We start from the raw sequence: 17,666 nt of genomic DNA, 5'->3' as shown, positions 1-17,666 counted from the left end.
TTATGAGACATGCATGGCTAACCGTGGCGGCTTCTTTAAACAACCTTCGCGAGTTTCGAACCATTAAAGTTCCGGCCGTAGATCTGCAGCTCAACCTAGGGCCGTTGAAGGTCGCAAATATAGTAAAAAGCGGAGGTAAGTGTAGGAAGCACGTCACTTCATTAGTTGGTAAGCGGATTGCATGCTCTGGTAGCATTTGTTCATTTGTATATGGTTGATTCAATCTTAAAACCACATCACTACATGCGCGGTCATATGAGACGAGGATGTAGATGGTGCAGAATATATCCCGTAGGTCTATCTCATCTTCGTGCTCTTCATTCCTCCAACCGCCGCGGGACAGCTCGAGAGGTGGGATTAGTACATGTAATATCAATACCCGTAAACGAGTTTATTTGCTACATATGTCTCTTCGGCACCCGCCTGACTTCGGCTCAGGTCTTGAACTGTCTAGTCATGGTGTCTTGTGGTTGCCACCAAGTTGACAGAAACCAACAAGGCGAGCAGACGGGCTATAGAGCCTTTTTCTTTTTACGTCTCCCTGCCTGCAGGTTACTCCGGGATGGCACCGATTGTACGGTACAACCTAGCTATCAACTATACGGAGCCAAAAGTCCAAGGATATCTCTCTTAGTATATGATATATACAGGGCATGGGCACATATCTCTGTTCTTATGGCAGTACTACCTAGAGCGCCTTCGCTACCTCAAGCATTACCCCAACGCTCCTCAAACTTGATGAGGCAAGTATGCTCCTGCAGGGGCGTTAGTGTTAAACACGCGTCATGTCCGGGTTGTGCAAGTCAGGATGAAGTGAACAGTGAACATACCAGCATCTTGGGAAATCTATCGTCATAAAAGACCTCGAATCGAGCGGTGATCCCCGGCGTGATATCTTCAAACCCCGGCGCAATCGTTGTGCTGTACTTGCGGTATATAGTTGCTACGAGCGTCGTCATTTCGGCCATTGCCAAGCTGTTGGAAAGTGAATCAGCGTTTCGCACACCCACTACACAAAGTGTTTGCTTCCAAAAGAGAAACCAGGGGAGGAAATAACGGACTGTAAACCAATGCACATCCTGCCACCGCTCGAAAAGGCCCAGAACCAGCGGTTCATCTCGGCCGCCTGTGGCCCCAGCCAGCGATCGGGGTCGAAAGTACGAGGATCTTTGAAAACCTCGGGGTTGCGGTGGAGAGTGAATGGAGACATGCCCACGGTAACATCCGCCGGGATATTGTACCCGTCAATGACGGTATCTGTGGCGGTCGATCTCGGCTCAAAGGTTGGCAAGGGGGCATAGAGCCTTAGCGTCTCCTTGATGACGGCGTTCAGGTAGATGCACTTGTTGCTCGCCTCGGCGGTGGGGAGGCCGTGGCCGTTGAGTGACTCCCCGAACAGTCCGAGGACTTCCCGCCTCAGCTTCTTCTGGAAGGCCGTGTTTCTGGGCTGGGAGAGGGACCATATCAGGAACGTGAGCGTGTCGCTGGTCGTGTCGATGCCGGCCAGGAAATGGTCTGCGCACTCCGAGGCGATCTCCAAGCCATCCAGACCCTCTATCTTGCGGGTCTGGTGGTACACCCAGAGGCGCTCGAGGATAGAGGAGCCCTTGGCTTCGTCCAAGGGCCGACCACCCTCCTTCGCGGACGTTTCCATATCCGAACGGAAGCTCATATACGCCTGCAGCGCAAACTCTCGGATGCCGGTGTATGTAGCGGGCTTCTGCATGGGCAGCAGCGGCTGGATCACGGTCTCCATTATTTTCGTGCGCGAATAAAGCCACTTTGTCACTGTATTCAAGTGCACAGTGAACCACGAAAGCTTACGCCGAGACGGATCCAAGATGTCGCTAATCAGAGCCCGGTGTGGTTCCGAGCCTTCTAGGGCAGACGTGGACCCGTACCTGCCGTACAGGAACTCGGTGATGTTGTCGAGGGAGTAGTAGTGCAGTGTGCTGAAGATCTCACTCACGTGCCCCGGCTCCGCGTCGATGAGGGCCATGTATTTCCGCGCCTTGTCTTCGACTATACTGGCAGAGGGCTCCTTAAGTATAGTGGATTTGGAATAGGCATGGGAGAGGAGCTTTTTCCTTTGGCCGTGTTCCGCAGCCGAGTGAAAGGTGAATAGGTTCTGGCGGCCATACACGTCAAACATGCGGTAGAAGCCCGTTCGACCGTACTTACTACCGGGCCCGTAGATGGTCCGCAGCGCCCCCAAACTGTTGAACGAGACCTCGTCCGGGCCGATGCGGACGACGGGGCCATATCTCTGGTGCAGCTGGTGGATAGTGCAGGTGCGCGCGCCCTTCCAGTCCTCGTATGCCAGTCGCCATTTTGTCAGGGCGAACGCCTTGGGCCCGGGCACGCGGCTCAGAGGATTCAGAAAGAGGGGATCGAGGAGTAGATATTTGATGAGGAAGAGGACCGACGCCAACACCACGGCGATGACCGACAATGATGGCATCTGGAATAGTTTCTCACACTATATCGGCGAAACTTTATGCATCTGTTGATTGATAAATCTTAATGGCGGCAAGTAGCGGGCGGAGATTATAATATTAGAGGTTTGATAGACCTGTGTTTGCTATCCGACTCAACCTCTTGACTTGGAAGGAGTATAATATGTAGTGAACCACCACCTGTACCTTGTTAGATAACAGCTCTGGTAAGCGAGAGCCGACTGCAGCGCTCCCTGAAAAGGGTCCACTTCTTGGTCTAACCACAACCATTTAGACGACCTCTAAAATCAGCATTTGGCTTTCCCCGTCTTCCATTAGCGATGCGTGGCGGGGGGCCCGACAGTGATATCGATAGCCTTTGTGCTTATCAGCCCCCCGCTGGCACTAAGATAGCTTCGACAAGCTATGGAGAGGGCTAAATCTACCAATCTCGGACAACCCGACCCGAGCTAGGGGTTCGGGTTGACTGAGCGGGATACATTGTGTCCTGGTTCATGTTTAAGCCTGCCCGATGATGACAACGGCGACAGACACTAGCAGTGCATTTACTGGGAAGTAATCGGTGCTCCAAGTACAAGAGAGACCTCATATTCACCACGACTCCATCTACCCCGTGTGCATTGTCGAAGTAATGGCGTCCTCCCCGACTCCCGTGCTTCTCGTCACAGCCGGTAGCGCAGGCCTGGGCGCCGCGACCGCCCGTCTGTTCGCACAGCACGGATACCACGTAGTGGTCAACTACGCCACGAACTCCCAGCGCGCCGAGGCTCTGTGCGCCGGGCTCGGCAGCGGTGGCCACGTCGCGATCCAGGCGGACCTGGGCTCGCGGAACGACGTCGAGCGCCTCGTGCGCGAGGCCCACGCGCAGATGGGTCGCCTGGACGTCGTCTTCTCCAACGGTGGCTGGACGCGCTTCAGCGTCACGACGTCGCTCGACGACAATGCCGTCGAGGCGGACTGGGACCGCGCCTTTGCCATGAACGTCAAGTCACACCTCTGGCTGATGCAGGCGGCGCGGCCGCACCTTGAGGAGACGGAGGGGGCATTCATCACGACCTCTTCTATTGCGGGCGTACAGGGTATGGGGAGCTCGTTGGTACGTTTTATTGACCCCCAGGTAGTTCGGTGTCGGATTACCACGACGAGAATTGTGCGAGCTCTCGAGAAATTAATAGCGTGTTGTCATTCAGGCTTATTCAGCTACGAAGGCTGCACAGCTACACATGATCAGGGGCCTCGCCACCATGGTTGCGCCCAAGATCCGGGTGAATAGCGTGTCGCCTGGGCTGCTTCAAACGGTGAGGATTTCCCTGTCTATCTACCATGAGACATAGGGATTGGGGTTAATCTTGTGATCACTAGGAATGGGCAGAGCGGTTTAGTGAAGAGCAGAAGGAAACCCACAGGCAAAAAACTAAGTTGAAGAGGTTTGTCGCGGTTGAGGTAAGCTGTTTGAACCTGAACCGATTCTGTCACTATTCTGTCACTTCAGCGGTGTGTTAACTTATTGGCACCCCCTCAGGATGTTGCCGCCCAGGTTCTTAGTCTGGCGACGTCAAAGAGTATGACTGGGGCAAACATAATCATTGATGCTGGATATACGCTATAGAACGAACACATGGAAACGAAACAAGTAATTGCCAAAACTCATCGGCTTTTCTCCCTCAATATCGTGCGGTAGGTAGGTGTACAATGGTAGTGTATGTGTTTCAATTAGGAGCGGATACTCTCAATAGTGGTGCTACCATTAAAGACAGAGGTAATTCTACCCTTTAAGAGGTTGAAGATTGATTGATAGACGCATTTCATACGGGCCCGAGACCATAATTATAAAGGCGGAAATTAGAGCCGTGAGCCAGAAATTAGTTTTATCGTAGTGGTCCGATCCGTCGTCCCCTATACACATGGCCAACCACTGCCTCATTCGAAAATCTTCCCGATCACATTATCCACCAATCCCAGCTCGCGCGGGACGAGTGCAGACTCGTAATTGTCGATCTCCTCCTTTATCCCGCCGAGGCTTAGGTCCGCGGTGCCCGGCCACACGTAGCGGCTACGGAAGACGAGCTTCCAGAACAGAAAAAGCACAATGAAGAAACCGATCATGCCGTAGTCGAGGCAGAACCACATGACGTCCCAGCCGCCGGTGATGAAAAGGTCGTAGCCGCCGGCCAGCAGCATGAATAGCGTGCCGCCCATGGCGAAGTAGGACGTGTACGGCTGAAAGCGGCCCTTGTAGGGCAGGGTGTCGCGGGAGATACCCTGGCGCTTGAGAGACGAGAAGAAGTGCCTATAAGTTGCGGCCGTGCAGAGGTAGTTGATAAGCTGGCAGCAGGTGACGAGGTCGACAAGGTAGTTCATAACATTGGCCGATGAGCTGCTGACCTGCATGAAAGCGAGCAGGCAGAAACTGAGCGAGAAGAGCAGGGCCCAGAGCGGGACGCCGGCCTTGGTGCACCACGAGAAGAACCGCGGGGCGTGGCCCTCGAGGGACATGCCGTGCAGGGTGCGGGTTGCCGAGAATAGGATGCCGTTGCCAGAGCTGAATATGGACGTCATGATGAGTGCGTTGACGAGGGAAGGCAGGCCGCTAATTTTGAGCCGGTCCATTGCGATGACGTAGGGCCTGTGTGCAATGCATTGTTAAGACATGTGATTATGGGGAATTACCAAACGTTGTTGAGAAGACTTACGATGCAGCACCGGTGCCTGATCCGGTGAGTGCACCACCGAGAATACCCTGGAGGGTGGTGTCGTTGTATGGGATGACAATACCCATACAAAGGGCAGATCCCACGAAGAAGAGAAGGATTCGCCAGACAAAGGACCGAAAGGCAGGGGGCAAGATCTTGCGGGGGTTCTCGGTCTCGGCAGCCACCATGGAGATGTACTCTGGGCCGCATATTCTGTTTTTGGATACGGTCAGTTCCAACGCACAAAGTCATACTGGAAGGAGCAGGGGGCGTGGCTGTAGGTGGCAACACTTACGAAAAGCTGGCTTGATAGACGCAGGATAGGACGCCTAGGAATTTGCCTGTCCCTCCGGACACGATGTGCTCGACAAAGGCGCCCGGGTGATTCCAATACCGGAAGCCGTAGCGGTCATGCAGGGGGTTACCGCCAAGCATAGTAATGAAGGTGAAGCAGAACAGCCCCAGCATCAGAAACACCTTGGAGATGGACAGGTAGAACTCGGAGATGCCGAAGTAGCGCACGGTGGCCACGTTGAGGACAGCATATAGAACGATCATGGCGACGATTATGGCCTCGACGGGGACTTTGTCGGTCCAGAAGGTGATCATGATGTTCATGGCGACAATTTCAAAGGGCACAAGGAAGGCCATGTTGAGGAAGAAGTTCCAGGCCATGGCGAAGCCGAGGGCGCTATCGACCCATTCGCTACCGAAGCGGATGAAGGGCGAGGGTACTGGTAGGTAAGTCACCATTTCGGCGAAGCACTCGTTGACGGCCCACATGACGGAGCCCCAGATGAAGAAGGCGATGAAGAGACCCGCGGGGCCGCCTTTAGGGAGAGCCGAACCCATCTGCACATAGAGAGCTTTAAGGTTGTCAGCCTTCCGTACTGCCGTTGTAAAGCAGAAGATTTTGTCGACTTACAGGTACCAATGGCTCCCCCAATAGCGAAAAGCTGGACTTCCGATCCTCTCAGCTTGCGGTGCAGATGCTGCGACCCTGAGGATATGTTCACAGACGTGCCCTGCTGAACACCATCGTCGGTTATGGACGAAGGCTCCGTGACTATGGATGGCGATGGAGGGCCCTTCTCGGAATACTTGGAGGCCGACATCTTAACACGGTGTGTCCAAGGGCTATCGCGGTTGTCGATGTTGAGCTTTGGTCGTGGAACTGAGTCTCACAGCATGCCAAAGGGATCATATGGGCTGGGAAGAGGAAACACCCCGGCTAAATGGAGGATCCAAGTCTAGTAGTACCGGAATCTCCAATCTGGGGGTCGAACAATGACACTCAGAGCCGACCGGGGGTGGCTAACATCGTTGCCCGCTACATCCCTCACTGTACCAGTGTGAGATAAGAGATTGTTCGTATTACCTGCGGTAAATCTGAGCTTATTTAGATAACGGCCCCTCCTTCGCAAGCTCCTAGCCACAACTTCAGTAGGTTCTTCTGATACTAATTTGTAGCTCAAGCTATCGAGATACGCTCCCAGGGGTGATTAGCATATCGGCGCCCTATCGGGTGGAGTTGTGAAGTGACGCGACGTCTGTCGGACGCTAGTCCGCCCCTGTGGCATAGATGGCTTATCGATTATCGCAGCACTGGCCATGACAGGGCCACGAGATATCAGCGGTCGGGGTATCCGACGCGGATCACAACCATCGTACTTTTGCTTTACGCTTGCACATCCGACGAAAGACGGTGCCTATGAAAGATGGAAGGGACGATGAGATATCTACGTATCTAATATCGGGTAGACACGGAGCAGGTGTGCAAGGAAGTGCAAGGAAGTGCGAGTGAGTAGGGACTAATAGTATATTGTGATCACATTGTGTGAGGTGTATCTTCCAAAAAGCAGTGAAGGTTTGAGAGTGAGTGAATCCCCTCGGGTTCTCTACGTCAAAAGCGTCCAGGCTCAGTGTTACATGGCCATACAACAAACCACCCGTGCATTTGCTATGAATGCCTGTATTTGTCTCCTAATCTTGTTGTGGCATTTGTTCACTGCTTGAAGCTGCCGTTGGATAATGCCTCCTCGTACTGGTAGTGCGGCTGGAACTCTACATACAATGTGTCCTGTGTGCCATGTTAACCCAGGGCTGGTATCGGTCAAGGAAGGGGTCAGCAGACTACATACCGGAGTGCTGGCCATCTTGAAGTTATAAGCTGCCTCCTCATCGCTCACAATGTGCTTTTTGTGGCCGGCGTGGTCAGCCAGCAGCTGCACCTTGCAACTCCTTTCCATCAAGCAGAAGAGGAACGCCGCCTCATCCACCGTGTAGCCCGTCGTCAGCAGGCCGTGGTTCATCAGGATGGCCGCCTTACCGGTCTCGCCCAGGCTCTCCGCGATCTTCTGACCCTCCGACGCCTCGTTGGCAATACCGCCGTAGTCCGAGTACACCGAGTGCGCGTTGTAGAAGTAGCACACGTCCTGGTTGATCATCTCGAGTGGCCGCGCAAACGCCGAGTAGGCCCGGCCGTGCACCGAGTGTGTGTGGCAGATGGCGTGCACGTCGGGCCGCACGCGGTGCACGGCGCTGTGGATTTGGAACCCAGCCGCGTTGATAGACCCGGCTGTGTTGCCACCGACGACCTCGCCGTAGATATCGACGCAGACCATGTCGCTGGCCTTCAGAAGGCCAAAGTGCACGCCGAGCGGGTTAATCCAGAAGGAGTCGGGCCACTCGGGGTCGCGCACGCTGATGTGGCCCGAGATACCCTCGGCATAGCCCTCTCGAGCAAAGACCCGGAAGGCTGCTGCCATGTGTTCGAGCTGCCATTGCCGTGTCTCAGCGTGCGAGCTAAACTTTGGGATGCCGGGGAGGCTTTTGCCTCTGTGAGCCATGGAGGCCAGGGCGTCGACATCGCCGTCCATTGAATTGGTAGGCGGGGCGGGTGAGGAAGCAACGAGGTCTGCTGTTGTGGATGGTGCCATGATGATTCAGTTGAATAAAATGAAGTGTTGCAGAGCGACGAAACAACAGAAGCGTTTTGCAATGTAAACGGTCAATGGTAACCCGATTAGCAAGACGTTGGGGGCGTCACACAAATACATACACCTAACTTTGATCGCAGTCACAGGCGCTCTATCTCCGTGATAACGCCATACTATTCCCATCTACATTCCGCAGAGGCAAGACAGGAGGATGCTAGCGGCTTGCGATAAGCCAATGTTGATCTAGCCGACACATGTAGATTGTCTTTGTAAGGCGCATAGCGTATCTCACCCCGCTTGGGGCGAAAATTGTATCTGTGTCAACCCACTCGGGTCAGTGTATAGCCATTGTCGGCCTAGCCGACAGTGCAGAGCAGGCACCTCAAATACTCCTCCACCCACTCGAGGGAGGGTATTAGAGGGCCTGTACAAAGGAAATAGAGACATCACAGAGCATTGCCCAGTCCTGGGACAAAACTTCAACTTGTGCTCTATTGTACCTTGCCGCATTCTAGCTTCTAGCTCACTCAGAGAACGCCCACCATGGATACCAATGCCCAAGAGGTTCTCAGCACGATGAGCTATCGCTAGACCCAGCTTATGGGGCACCAGAATACACTGCCTGTGCTGGTTCCTCTCGGCGTAGTTCTGGTTTCCTATGTCATATATAATGTAAGACAGACTATGATAGCCGAGCATGACAGGATGACTGACATACGATAGGTCGCCTTTGCAACCGACATCCCTTATATCAAGGGGCTGCCGGAGATCCCAGGGGCGGTCCCCGTCTTGGCCATCTGTTGAAGCTCGGCGATGACCACGCCACCATGTGCGAGAAATGGTGGCGCCAGTATAACCAGACCGTTTTCCAGATTAAGCTAGGCAACACCCGGGCCGTGGTGGTCAACTCGTTTGACGACTGCAAGAAGATGCTCCTAGGCAACCAGAGTGCTGTCATCGACCGACCCAAACTATACACCTTCCATGGCGTCATCAGCAGCACCCAGGGTTTTACCATCGGCTCATCTCCCTGGGACGAGTCTTGCAAGAAGAAACGCAAAGCGGCCGGCACGGCGCTGGGCCGGGCGGCGCTACGCAGCTACTTCCCTATGTTTGACCTTGAGAGCTTCTGTATCGTACGTGACATAAAGGGCGATAGCCGCAACGGCGAGCTCGAGATCGATGTACGGCCGTATATCCAGCGCTACGCGCTCAACACCAACCTAACGCTCTGCTACGGTATCCGTATGGACGAGGTCTACGACGAGCTACTATGCGAAATCATACAGGTCAGCTCCGCTATCTCGCTCCTACGCAGCGCATCCGAAAACCTACAGGACTATGTGCCCTTGCTACGCTACCTACCTAATAACGAGAAGAACGCACGATCCCAGGAGCTACGTGACCGCCGCGACGCCTACCTGAACCTACTGCTAGATAAGGTCCGCGATATGATTAAACATGAGGTCGATAAGCCCTGCATCTCGGCGGCCATTCTTAAGGATATAGAAAGCAAGCTCGCAGGCGTCGAAGTCTCGTCTATCTGCCTATCGCTCGTATCAGGCGGTTTTGAGACTATCTCAGGTACCTAACGTCGTGCATCGGTTCTCTGTGCACGCCTGAGGGCCAGGTTCGGCAGGACCGCGCGTATAAGGACATAAGGCGCCAATTCCCAGACATACGTGATGCCTGGACAGCCTCCTTCGTCGAGGAGAAGATACCGTACATCAACGCCATCGTCAAGGAAGCCGGCCGGTACTACACCGTCAGCTGTATGAGTTTGCCGAGAAAGACAGTCACCGAGGTCAACTGGAACGGGGCCATCATCCCGGCTAAGACAATGGTCCTAATTAATGAAACATTGTCTTAGAAATATACAACACCTGACAGGCAGTTGACGTAGACACAAAAATAAAATAATTTGAACAGTATGAAAAGCCTCATTCCCAGTGTGGCGCACCATGAAATGTTCCAGAAAGCGCCTTTCTGCCATGTGTTTGCTCATACATGGTCAGTGATGGCTGATTGGTTGGTTGATGTAGGTCTTTTTCTGCTAGATCATGTGATCCATGTGCCCTATCATGCGTTCGTTGCTCAATGGTCCAGAATAGACCTCCGCAAAGCCCATAAATGGGCCCAACGTCCAAAGCCCAACCCAACCCACTGGGCTTTGTGGGCTCTGTGGAAGTCTCGTCCAGAATCCAGACAAATGATCCTCAAACACTTAACCCCCATACTTTGTCTGATTCGAAGGTTCCAACCTACCAATTCCTGACATTTTCATCTACTTCTCCACCTGTACGATTATCAGGAGATACTGTGCACCTGCAATATCGTCTCAGAGCTCACATTGGTCAACCTGTGACATCCAGTCGTAACAATCACCACTCTTCGACGAGACCATTCTTCAAGAAGCCCGCGCCGCATACTGTACATAGCGCATCAATCGTACACAGAGCATCAATGCTACACTCCCCGAGATCCTACCTATCCGAGACGCTGAAATGGGAGCGGAAGCTAGAGTCCCAACGGGTCGGAAAGCGGTGGAAGGATGAGCAGGTTATCAATGCGGCTGCTTTATTTGAGATGGAACGGGAACTGATATCCAGCTAGCTTCTTTTCACGCATTTTTGAATGAAGAATTGCAACACAATTCTATTCCAGCTCAAATAGGATGTACACTAGTGGGTAAATAATCTACTTCTCTTGATGTGATCCCTAGATCGACTAGTCCACATCTACTTTGCAAAGAACTCGGTGATAGCTTGATCCAACCACTCCGCATCGGCCTTGTTAACGCCAGACCCCGCTAGGTGGCCCCAGACAGACGGAATGACCTTCAGCGTCGCCGCCGGGATAAAGCCGGCTTCCCTCTTGCTAGCCTCCCAGCGGAAATACTGGTCCGTCTGGCACGGCATCAGCAGCACGCGCGCCCTGATCCGGGAGAGTGCGCTCTCCAACGACCCCTCGCCACCCTCGCTGCCTCCCTCGTTATCTACCAAGGTGCTGACGTCGCCGCTCTGCCACATATGCAGCATGGCAAGCAGGTCGTCAGGATCCCACCCGGCATAGTTCACTCCCGTCACGTCGCAGTCCCAGTCTCCGAGGGCCGCGTACCCGAGAGACCTGTATGCCTGCTGGTCGAACCACTCGGCGCTCGTCAGCCAGGCGGAGTAGGCCTTGCCGAAGGCATGAACACCCCGGGAAATGCCCGTTGCCGGCGGTGGGGCGCGGCCCTTGTCGATGTAGTCGACGGCATTCTGCAGCGCCGCCTTGGGCCCTTCGAGGAACTGGTAGTTGTGCGGGCCGGTCCGTGCCGATGAGCAGATCACGACAGCGCTCTGGACGAGGTCCGGGTACATCAGGGTCCAGTGGTAGGCACACTGGCCGCCCATGGAGAAGCCGACGACGACGTTGAGCGACTGGACCTTGTGGGCAATGAGGAGCTCATGCTGGGCGCGGACACAGTCGCGGTAGTTGATGACGCTCGGGAAACCCGGGGTATTGGAGGGGCTCGACGATTCGCCGTTTCCGAAGAGCGCCACGACGATGATCCTGTGATCTCGGAGCGCGCCATCCGCAAAGGTCGGGGTGGACTTTAGACGGCCGCGGAAACAGGTGATGATCAGGGCAGTTTTCGACGCACCTGGGTTTAGGTCCAGATAGGCCAGGCGGGCCAAAGGTAGAGTGGTCCCATCCTGGAAGGAGAAGGTGGGGATCTCATAGAGCTGGGTTATTATGTCGGCCATCTTCGTGCGCTTTGAGTGTAGTAACTACTTATACAGCATCTAGGTCTCGGCGCAGCTGTTATTCGGACTGAGGTGACTACTTGGTATATTTGGTTGGCTCCAGACGCCGGCACTGGTAGTCCGTTGTCTTAGCTCGCACCGCTGCACTCACCAAGTGTCAGGCATATCAAGTGCAGGCTTCGGAGTCGGCCTGGTAAACACGAGTCGGACATCCCGACACATTTGTAAAGTCGGATCGCGAATCCCGACCTCGCCTCGTGGCAGATAGTTATCACGGTCCATCCGCGATAGGGCATCAAGAGGCGGGGTGAGCGATAGTTGATGATCCTGGGCCGTTGAGGATGCTCTTGGCCCAGTATTCGAGTATTTAGAGTAGAGTCGAGAGAGGAGACGAGGTCATGTACAGCAGCTATCATACTCAAACAAGTCAATATTCCTTTTTTTTTCGTACCTCTCAAATACAAACTTCCATCGTTTAGTCTCACGAACTACACCACAATGTCTCCGAACGGTCAAGCTTTCCTTAGCAATCCCGACCTGCCCGAGGGTCCGACGCGGTTCCCCCAGGCCCGTATCGCGCCACCAACCTCGACGCACAAGACCATCTATGTCTCGGGCACGGCGTGCATCCGACCCGACGGCACCTGGGAGGGCGTCACTAAGAATGCCGACGGCACACAGACCCTGGACATTCGCAAGCAGACGGCTGCGGTGCTCGCCAACGTCGACGTCATCATCAAGGGCGCTTCGGGCGGCAAGGGAGGCATTCACAACGTCATCGACGCTGTGGTATACATCCTGGACATGGAGTCACAGTACGCAGGTATGAACGAGGAGTGGAACAAGGTCTTCGCCGATCGTGCTAGCGCGCCTGCGCGGGCCACCATCGGGGTCAGGGAGCTTCCCGACACGCGGATGATCGTCGAGGTCAAGGCGGTTGCCGTGGTTGAGTTCTAGTGGGGGTGGATCTGCGGCGTAGCTTGGACAAGGGCGGCAGGGACGGAACCACGTGGGAAACTTGGAGATGCTCGGCCATCACTTGGACAGGTGAGGTGGGCTCCTGGGTTGACCTTCGCAAAGCCCATAAAAGGGCCCGACGTCCAAAGCCTATCTCGGCGCTAATAAATCGGCCTCTGTAATTGCTATATTACGACCTTCCACCGATCGTATGGAGTTCAAATTTAGAATATTACATCATAACAGATATCCAAATATGTATTCCAACTTTGAAAACGAAATCCGACCGGCGGAAGTCGAGATACTACAAGAAATATGTTTGGGATTTATAGTTATAGAAGCACTACTGCTTTTTTGGTGAACCTCTGTAATTTTTAAATCATGTGTAAGTCAACGTATTTTTCCGCGTTTTTAAACGTGATATACAAATATAACTAGTAACTGATTCTGAATAATTGGTTATAATAAAATGTTACCTTAGGTATAATAGTAAGAAACGGTGCTAAATATAGGGTAATTAAGAAAAAAACTAAAAAGGGGGTTCAACTTTACTTGACATCTCGATTTCTCGGCATATATGCATTGTGAGGGACCATTGGGCCCCCACAAAAGCCCAGTGGGCTTCTATCTCTGGCCCATATGCCTCTCGTTAAGCCGCGATCCCAATTAGACAAATCTTTGATAGCCAAGGGGGAGACAGAGCTAGACTATCTCGCTCGACTTCTGCAGTCTGAAGGTCTATCGGCCCCCAGCAGGGATCAACTAACCCGTCATAGAGTTCGTGGCGCTCCTGAACATGGAGAAAGCATGGGAGATTATTTATATTAGTCGGAGCAGACAGAGGAAAGGTCTATCCGATTATACTTTTATGATTTCTCTATCCTTAGGAATACGGCAAACCCATATTTCGAGCTTGAGATTTGAGGTAAATTGTCAGACTCAAGTCTTTATAGCTTTGAAAGTAATAAACACTGTGTTTACTGCAAGAGACTCAAAGTGACACTATCAACTTTCGGACACTTCAAATATACCGGCTTGGCTTAAAACCACTTTCTCTTCAGCAACTCGACTCTCATAAACGACCCAACGTCTGTACAAGTTAGTGGTGGTCACAAAAGTTGACCAAGGAGGTGGAGTAATTTATGCTCACATTTCTGTTCATCCATCTCACCTAGCGGCTCCTCTGCAGGCTGGATAGTCTTTGTGCTGTCCAAGCCAATCATCATAATCTTTGCGATGCTAGGCACGCCATCTCGGTCCATAACAAACAGCATCCAGTATCCAGGAATCAGAATACCCGAGTCCTTTGGCAGGGTAGTCTTCCAGGTATTCCCGAATATTCTTGTACGAGTGACATCAAGTGGAATTCGGCGTTGATCAGTGTTGACAGTGTGGGTGGCTGTGCCCAGACGGATCAGGGAAGCTGCCGAGATCCGGCCGGAGGTCGTGAATCTCAGGGTGCTACCAACCAAGACATGATCTTGCAGGTCTGAGATAATCTCGGGACGGGGACGGGGCCGGCCTGAAGCAGAAAGGAGGTAGGGGGGTGTAAAGATCTGACCATCATAGTGGTTGGCTGTGCAGTTGCCACAGAGGCCACCACCTGCATTCAATACTCGAGCATCTGGGAGGAGGATTGACACAGTGTGGTATACTCTCACAACATTGTTCTGCTGGAGCTTCGTGAAAGTGTCGGTTGCAGGGTCATAGATTTCAGGAACAAATTGGACATTTTCCTCGTTAAACGCAATGCCGAACTGCTGACCACCGAAGATGGCGACTTTTCCATCGGGGAGAACGACGCTGGTGTGGAACACACGCTCATGGTGCATAGTGCCTCCTCCGGCCGGTTGAACCTTCGGCGGCTGATTCGGTTCGCCAATAGTGATAATGTGAGCAGCGTTTGTGGCCCATGACTTATCATAATCAGGGGAACCACCGAGAGTAAGGATCTTTCCCTTAACGGCATCGAACATGACGGCGTTACCGGACATAGAATCATCATCCTGCATACGACTTCCTGCCGGCTCAGTAGTTCCATTGGCATGAGCGGAGTACCAATTCATATTTTTGCTAGGCCCAGCTTGGAATACACTCAAATTCTTCCAACCGAAGAGCCAGCCATGGTTGTCCGATCGCCAGGGACCTTCCATATCCTCAGTCAACATCTTGCTGACCTTTGCGTCAGGAAGCATGGTCCAGTTCCGGGTAGCAGGGTCATAAACCTCGCCATCCTTTTCAACGTTCGAACCTCCAGCCCACGAACCTCCAATGACGAAGACACGTCCATCGGAGAGAGTGGTAGAAGCCTGGTATCCACGGCGGAGTTGCATTTCGGCTGCGCGGACCCACTCATCATTGACAGAATCATACAGACTAGTCTCGGACGCGTCATTGCCACCAGTCACAACCATCATGCCGGTGCCGTCATAGGAAATTCCGGGGCAGAACATGTCATGGTGTGTGTTGCTGACGGTGCGCTTAGAGACCTCGCCAGTCAAGGCGTTCCATCGGGTCATGACGGTTTTTCCTCCGGGCGTCGAATGGAATTGGTCATCGGCCCAAGAGGACCAAAGAGCAAGCATGCCAGATCCCTCCTGAGCACCGGAGACAGGCACAATGGGGAAATCAAGAGTCGGCCCCCAGACACCAAGAGCGGGGTCACGAGGAATGGTGTACAAAGTTCCATAGATGTTGAGTTCAGCGATACCGATCCAAGGGTTTTGCTCATCGGCATCGGTAGTGATTCTGAGGAATCTGGTAGAGGAGGGCTCAAACGCAGACATTCGCTGTCTGTTTGTATCGGGCCACATTCCATATGCGACAGGCCCAGTCCAGGTTTCATGATCTTCGCTGACCCAAACCTTGTGCTGGGTAATGAGGCCTTCCGTACCTGTGTCAGTTGGAGGAAGAACAACGACGGCGCCCACTTGGTACCACGCCCCAAGATCAACAATGAAAGTATGTCCCTTGTCAGAGGGGTCGCTGCGCCATGCAGTACCGCTCTTGCCATCGATCGCATTTTTGCAAGGGAAGCCACGAGCGGAGCTGCTGCATGTCAAGGTCCAGTCTTGGCGGGGGATCCGGTGACCTTGATAAGGAGGAGATTCATCTTTGAACTCCGGTACGAAGGAGGGGTTGTCGGATTTGCCATAGCCAGAAACACGCTCTCCTCTCATAGCTTCGTGCATGTACTTGGCCATACCGTTGACTCCACCAATGGAAGCCCCAAGGAAGAGGCCAGCCCATTGAAGCTTCATATTGGGCGAAACTTATCGAAGCGGAAAGAGAATGTGAAAGAGAGTGTGAAAGAGAAGTAGAAAGGAAAGGCTCACTTCACCTGTATTAAATGAAACTCTTGACGTGACTGACGGCACATACATATACGTGCAGTACTCGGCATACTCCGGCTGGGGCGGACCGCTACTGCCATTTCAAATCCAAGTGATTTTCTGCACAGAGTAATTGGCAATAGCCTTTGCCAATATTACACAAACTATATCATTTTAGCTGGATCTCTTGAGGGGCAGGTGGGGGTGCTTTCCACCAGTCAAGTGTCTATTTCAGTATTGCTGAAGATCAACAAAGAGATAGATGTCAGTGAGTGTCTGGACCCACCTTCGTAGTGCGACGTGACTGGGCACTCCTTTTTAGATCGGTGAAGAAAGGTCCCCAAAAGATTGGACCCGGTCGGCGATGCTCGGTGACAAGTCAATGATCGGCGTTCTCCGGTGTAAGGCACGGTATGCAAGCCCACCCCGAGCTGGATATGTAGGTACCTAGGTAGTTCGGCTGGGCGAAGGTCATTCCTAGCTTGCATGTTACAGACATGACCCATCGTACCTATCTATCATATACTCCCTATTTGTGGTTCCTTTCTCACCTATGATCGACGTGCAGTAATTTTACAACACCAAATTGTGAGTCTCCAATTGGTCAATATTCGATCACCGACCCATGGCGACAAGTTTTGGCCGTACAACCTTGGAAGCCCCGCCCTCGGGTAGATAGTTCGTGCTAGTGGCAAGTTGGTGGAGCCCGGCCCGCTTCCGCTGAGCCATCCATGGATTCACCAAGCGCTAATTTGAAGCGAAATCTTACTGACTTTCAATCGTAACATCACGTAGGTGGAAGACCACTTCAGCTGAGTCTCTATCTTTGGTAATTATTGGCGATATTCTGCCATATGCACTAGATTCCTGCAGATGTGAGTTACATATTGAGTGCGAAATGGACCAATAATTTGTCAAGTGGAAAGTGGAAAGCTGAAAGCTGTCTGCCCCACATCTCTCAACTTCATCATTTTCCTGCGATTATTTCAAATTGTTGGGTCAGCGCGCTCTGTATACGGTATTAAACCGTACCTAAACAATTGACTGCAGCGACTTGTTTTATGCCCTTTAATCGACTAAAATGTTGAGTTGATATCATCGACCCCTCATTCAGATGCAGATAGGTAGATCGCAGCTGAAGCTTACATATGTACTCTGTACGGGGTAGAGATCTGTACGATGTGCATCGATGTACATCTTACATTGCCAGATCTGGATATTCGGAGACCTCCACTCCTGCAGCCAGCGTGCTGTTTTATGCACTAGCCAGCATCAACCGTGATGTTCCAGATATTATAAAATAAGTTGTCTCATTTGCTCGAAGGTGACCCACTCTTCAAATATGACTGGAAAGTGGGCTATGTTGATCTCTGCTATCTGGAGAAACGCGACCCTATGATCATCTCTGGATTAGGAATACATTCGATTAGTGACCTGTGGGGCAATGAGTTCACAAACGAAAGTCAATAATGGTCACGGTGTAATATGGAGTATGCCATTTCCTTCTCGCCCCAGAGATGCCCGCACGGCTGAATCTGGC

At 52.7% G+C, this 17,666-nt stretch overlaps 8 protein-coding genes across 8 annotated transcripts; 3 read left to right on the top strand and 5 right to left on the bottom strand.

Moving 5' to 3' along the window:
- Positions 1-707: 707 nt before the first annotated feature.
- Positions 708-2,461, bottom strand: N7537_000087 (cytochrome P450; the record flags this gene model as incomplete). Its single annotated transcript, XM_056891145.1, has 3 exons — positions 708-755; positions 831-975; positions 1,062-2,461. 3 exons carry the CDS (start codon positions 2,459-2,461, stop codon positions 708-710), a joined length of 1,593 nt encoding a protein of 530 aa, XP_056756140.1.
- Positions 2,462-3,087: 626 nt separating this feature from the next.
- On the top strand, positions 3,088-4,065 carry N7537_000086 (SDR family NAD(P)-dependent oxidoreductase; the record flags this gene model as incomplete). The annotated part of the gene is made up of 4 exons (XM_056891144.1): positions 3,088-3,552; positions 3,632-3,754; positions 3,819-3,899; positions 3,949-4,065. The coding sequence occupies 4 exons, from the start codon at positions 3,088-3,090 to the stop codon at positions 4,063-4,065; spliced, it is 786 nt and encodes a 261-aa protein (XP_056756139.1).
- Positions 4,066-4,376: 311 nt separating this feature from the next.
- On the bottom strand, positions 4,377-6,264 carry N7537_000085 (Amino acid/polyamine transporter I; the record flags this gene model as incomplete). The annotated part of the gene is made up of 4 exons (XM_056891143.1): positions 4,377-5,082; positions 5,150-5,362; positions 5,445-6,015; positions 6,075-6,264. The coding sequence occupies 4 exons, from the start codon at positions 6,262-6,264 to the stop codon at positions 4,377-4,379; spliced, it is 1,680 nt and encodes a 559-aa protein (XP_056756138.1).
- An 890-nt stretch (positions 6,265-7,154) lies between these two features.
- On the bottom strand, positions 7,155-8,088 carry N7537_000084 (Class II aldolase/adducin N-terminal; the record flags this gene model as incomplete). Its single annotated transcript, XM_056891142.1, has 2 exons — positions 7,155-7,229; positions 7,291-8,088. The coding sequence occupies 2 exons, from the start codon at positions 8,086-8,088 to the stop codon at positions 7,155-7,157; spliced, it is 873 nt and encodes a 290-aa protein (XP_056756137.1).
- An 827-nt stretch (positions 8,089-8,915) lies between these two features.
- Positions 8,916-9,958, top strand: N7537_000083 (uncharacterized protein; the record flags this gene model as incomplete). The annotated part of the gene is made up of 2 exons (XM_056891141.1): positions 8,916-9,625; positions 9,673-9,958. 2 exons carry the CDS (start codon positions 8,916-8,918, stop codon positions 9,956-9,958), a joined length of 996 nt encoding a protein of 331 aa, XP_056756136.1.
- Positions 9,959-10,826: 868 nt separating this feature from the next.
- On the bottom strand, positions 10,827-11,837 carry N7537_000082 (uncharacterized protein; the record flags this gene model as incomplete). The annotated part of the gene is made up of 1 exon (XM_056891140.1): positions 10,827-11,837. One exon carries the CDS (start codon positions 11,835-11,837, stop codon positions 10,827-10,829), a length of 1,011 nt encoding a protein of 336 aa, XP_056756135.1.
- Positions 11,838-12,335: 498 nt separating this feature from the next.
- On the top strand, positions 12,336-12,794 carry N7537_000081 (RidA family protein; the record flags this gene model as incomplete). Its single annotated transcript, XM_056891139.1, has 1 exon — positions 12,336-12,794. The coding sequence occupies one exon, from the start codon at positions 12,336-12,338 to the stop codon at positions 12,792-12,794; it is 459 nt and encodes a 152-aa protein (XP_056756134.1).
- Positions 12,795-13,834: 1,040 nt separating this feature from the next.
- Positions 13,835-16,054, bottom strand: N7537_000080 (putative galactose oxidase; the record flags this gene model as incomplete). The annotated part of the gene is made up of 2 exons (XM_056891138.1): positions 13,835-13,884; positions 13,945-16,054. The coding sequence occupies 2 exons, from the start codon at positions 16,052-16,054 to the stop codon at positions 13,835-13,837; spliced, it is 2,160 nt and encodes a 719-aa protein (XP_056756133.1).
- Between the last annotated feature and the right edge of the window lie 1,612 nt (positions 16,055-17,666).

Source organism: Penicillium hordei, assembly GCF_028827395.1.
Source record: "Penicillium hordei strain IBT 12815 chromosome Unknown utg000001l_segment0_segment0, whole genome shotgun sequence".
In the NCBI taxonomy this organism is placed as follows: Eukaryota; Fungi; Ascomycota; class Eurotiomycetes; order Eurotiales; family Aspergillaceae; genus Penicillium; species Penicillium hordei.
The sequence above is the reverse complement of the archived record's forward strand: the minus strand, read 5'-3'. Positions and strand labels throughout refer to the sequence as shown.